The sequence below is a fragment of the Eschrichtius robustus genome, chromosome 10, assembly GCF_028021215.1.
Source record: "Eschrichtius robustus isolate mEscRob2 chromosome 10, mEscRob2.pri, whole genome shotgun sequence".
Classification (NCBI taxonomy): Eukaryota; Metazoa; Chordata; class Mammalia; order Artiodactyla; family Eschrichtiidae; genus Eschrichtius; species Eschrichtius robustus.
The window spans coordinates 24,618,796-24,622,176 of NC_090833.1; the positions used below are offsets into that span (position 1 = coordinate 24,618,796).

General features: G+C 49.3%; 1 protein-coding gene across 1 annotated transcript; it reads right to left on the reverse strand.

The window, feature by feature from the left end:
- Window positions 1-995: 995 nt before the first annotated feature.
- ACTL7A (actin like 7A) lies at window positions 996-2,318 on the reverse strand. The gene has a single exon (XM_068553336.1). It carries the CDS (start codon window positions 2,316-2,318, stop codon window positions 996-998), a length of 1,323 nt encoding a protein of 440 aa, XP_068409437.1.
- Window positions 2,319-3,381: the final 1,063 nt, after the last annotated feature.

Sequence of the window (3,381 nt, forward strand, 5' to 3'; positions counted from 1 at the left end):
TCCTTCAGTCCCTTAGTTGGGTTAGAATGACCAGCATGGACCAGCCTCCCACAAACCCACACTGCAGAACTGGCAGCCTTTATCCTGCACCCGTTCCAGACTCCAGTTGTATACCCTGCAGGTTGATGGAGAATCCAGTCTGGTCGGAGATGAGCATCTGCTGCTTGAAGTGTCTGGAGAATGGCTGTGGGTTGCATCCTCATGACCTTAGTGCTGATAACGCAAGATAAATCTGCCCCCAAGTTTTTAAAGGGGGAAATCTATATAGCACCTATTCCCTGAAGAGTTTTTCCCTTAAGATACACATATCTTGCTCATAATACACCAGGTTTCAGCAGCCAGTCACCATGATGGCTTGGTAAGAACTGGTATTGAGACATAAATGACTATTGGAACTAAAAGAAAGTACAGTTAAAGCAGGCGTCAGACATCTTCGTCAGCTCTTTCCAAGCCTTCAGAGTCACTGATCAAGTGTGAAATGCACTCTGCTGCTTTGTGGGAGACTGAACCATTACAGCATACTTCCTGTTGGTGTTTATTGAAAGGGATCTTCTTATATGCCACAACAGCAGTTACTCTATCTATCTAATCTATCTTTATCCCACTCCCCCTTCCAAGCAGAGTTTAAGAATACTGTAGTATCTAAAGTGGAGAATATACAAAATAAGGGACAGAATAATTTTAGAGGTAGTTTCTCCCCCAAATACTTAAGCAATCAACCTATAAAGCACGTCTTTTTGGTCCATAATCATTCCCCCCTTCTCCCCCCACCCCCCCCCCGCTGTTGTTTTGGCAAATGGACATTTTAAGGCAGATGCTGCATGTATGAAGTTCTCATTGCGTGAGGAAATAGAGAAACACACTGTGGAGGGAAACGTGAGGATTGTTTAATACTGCAGGAGTGAAACGGCTGGCTCAGCTCTCTGTGCATGGGATGGGTGCTCACCCAGCAAAGCTGATGCATGGCCACCACAGAGATCATGCTTCATTGGAGTTCAGAAGCACCTCCTGTAGAGGAAGAAAGGCCCGTGTTCCTCGTACTCAAAGCGGTGGACCCACAGTGGTTGGAAGCCCTGAAGCGATGCCAGGATGGAGCCACCCGTCCACACTGCAGTGTCTCTTTCGGGCAACACGTTTACCTGGGGGGTGTCATTAGGACACATGCTGTTCAGCTCCTTCTGCAGACGGTTAGGGAAACCGCTGAGCATGCTGCTCCCCCCACAGAGTAGGATATTCACCATGAGGTCTCGTTTGAGGGCGATGTCACACTTGTTAAGGCAGGACACCGTCTGGGTGTGGAGGCCCAGCTGCATGGACTCGATCAGAGAAGGCTTGAAGAACATTTCTGAGCAGAGGAACCTTTCCTGGCACAGGTATATCTCCTGCCCATCCGGCAGGGTGTACCGGATCGTATGCTCAGTAGCTGGGACTTTCTTCTCTTCAGTGGGGTCCAGGGCCACAAAGCAGCATTTCTTCTTGATGTCCTCCACAATGCCCAGCTGGTCCTCAGTGAAGTGTTTCCCCGAATTGTTCATCAGGCCCATCAAGTAGGTTGTCAGGTCAGAACCCGCATAGTCCAGCCGTCCGGTGATGCTGGGCAGAGGATAGCCCTCGTAGATGGGAACCACGTAGGACACGCCGTGGCCGACCTCCACGACCAGGCCGGAGGTCCTTCCGTAGGAGTACATGGACAGGCGGGACTGGTAGGCGATATGCATCGCGGGAGCTCTGAAGGTCTCGAACAGCATTTCAGCGTACTTCTCTCTGTTGGTGTGTGGGCTCAGGGGTGGGTCTGAAACCAAGACCGCGTGCTCCTCCGGGGCAATCTTCATCTCCTGATGGAAGAGGTAGTCCCAGATATCCTGCACTGTATCCCAGTCCACGATGACGCCATGTCGCAGAGGATTAATTAGCTTGAGACGAACCTCCGGGTTCACAAGCTCGTGCCCCACGAATGTCTCCTTGCGATTGTCCCCGGTTTTGGCCGTCTCCATGTAGGGTTTGCCCACTGTGGATGAGATCACGTGGGTGGGCTTTGGCAGCCCGGCAAAGCCACATTTACAGTAGCCTGTGCCAAGGTCCACGACCACTGCTTTGGTCAACTCTAGCTTGGACTTCTTATTGACCACAGGTGATTTCGTAGGTTCTTCCGGCTCTGAAAGGTTACGGCGAACCCATACTGCCCGCTTCGCTGGGCCGTCCTTTAAGGAGGCAGTCTGGAGGAACTGTGTCTGCAGGGAGACCTGTTCACCCATTCTCTCGGAAGGCCTGTCCCCTATGATTGCCGCCTGTGGAGCCCACACGCTCTTAAGAGCCATTTTGCTCTCAGAAATTTCCTCAATCCCACTGGCCTCAAGGCCTGAAAGGCTTAAAGCAGAGGGCAACTTGAGAATTTCCCCAGTGATGACATCACTGATTATGACATAATCCAGTGTCCCAGGGCTTTCTAGATACTGGGAACCTTTGTCCTGTGTTAGGGTAGATTTGAAAGCGTTTTTAAAGTGACTTACTTTTTTCTAAATTTTGTAATAAACCTGGTTTATCCAATCAATTAATATTTATTGAGCACTTGCTATGTGCAAGGCAGGCAGCAGTGAAAAAGAAAGACAAAAATCTCTGCCCTTGTAGAGTTTACATTCTAGTCAGTGGGGATTGGGGAGAGACAGACAATAACCAAAATAAATATATGTTAGAAGATGGTAATGGCACAAGAGAAAAGCAAAGCAGGGAAGGCTGGGGGGAGGGTGGCTGTGTCCATGTGCCAAGTATTTTTCTCCCTGAGATGGTGACACTTGAGTGAGGACCTGAAGGAGGTGAGGGAGAGTGCCACGTGTATATCGGGGCACAGCAGGTGCAGACGACTGCGGGTTAGAGCAGGGTCTGCAAACTCAGGCCTGCAGCCTGTTTTTTTAATAAAGTTTTATTGGATCACAGCCATGCTCATTCATTTACATATTGTCTATGTCTGCTTTTATGCTGCAACCTCAGAATTGAGTCATTGCAATAAGTACCGTATGGCCTACAAAGCTGAAAATGAGTATCGACTATCTGGCCCTTTACAGAAAAGGTTTGCCGATTCCCAAGTTAGAGGATTCCAAGAAGACCAGTGTGGCTGCAGTGGAGAGAGCAAGGAAAAGTAGAGCTGGGAGAAGGGGTGGGGGAGGGAGAGCAGCTCACATTAGGCCTCATAGGCCATTGCTAGGACTTTGGCTCTAACTCTGTGTGAGGTCAGAAAGCACTAGAGAATTTTGAGCAGAGAGTTGACACCATCTGATTTAGATTTTAGCAGGACCAATGGCTGCTATGGTGACCGTGCCGAGCACTTCTGCCTCACTTATTTCTTAGGGCAGAACCTGCAGAGGAATTATTTTTGGACACACA

What these genes read in the sequence shown, in the direction of transcription:
- ACTL7A (XM_068553336.1), bottom strand. Translation starts at nt 2,318, where the DNA reads ATGGCTCTTAAGAGCGTGTGGGCTCCACAGGCGGCAATCATAGGGGAC.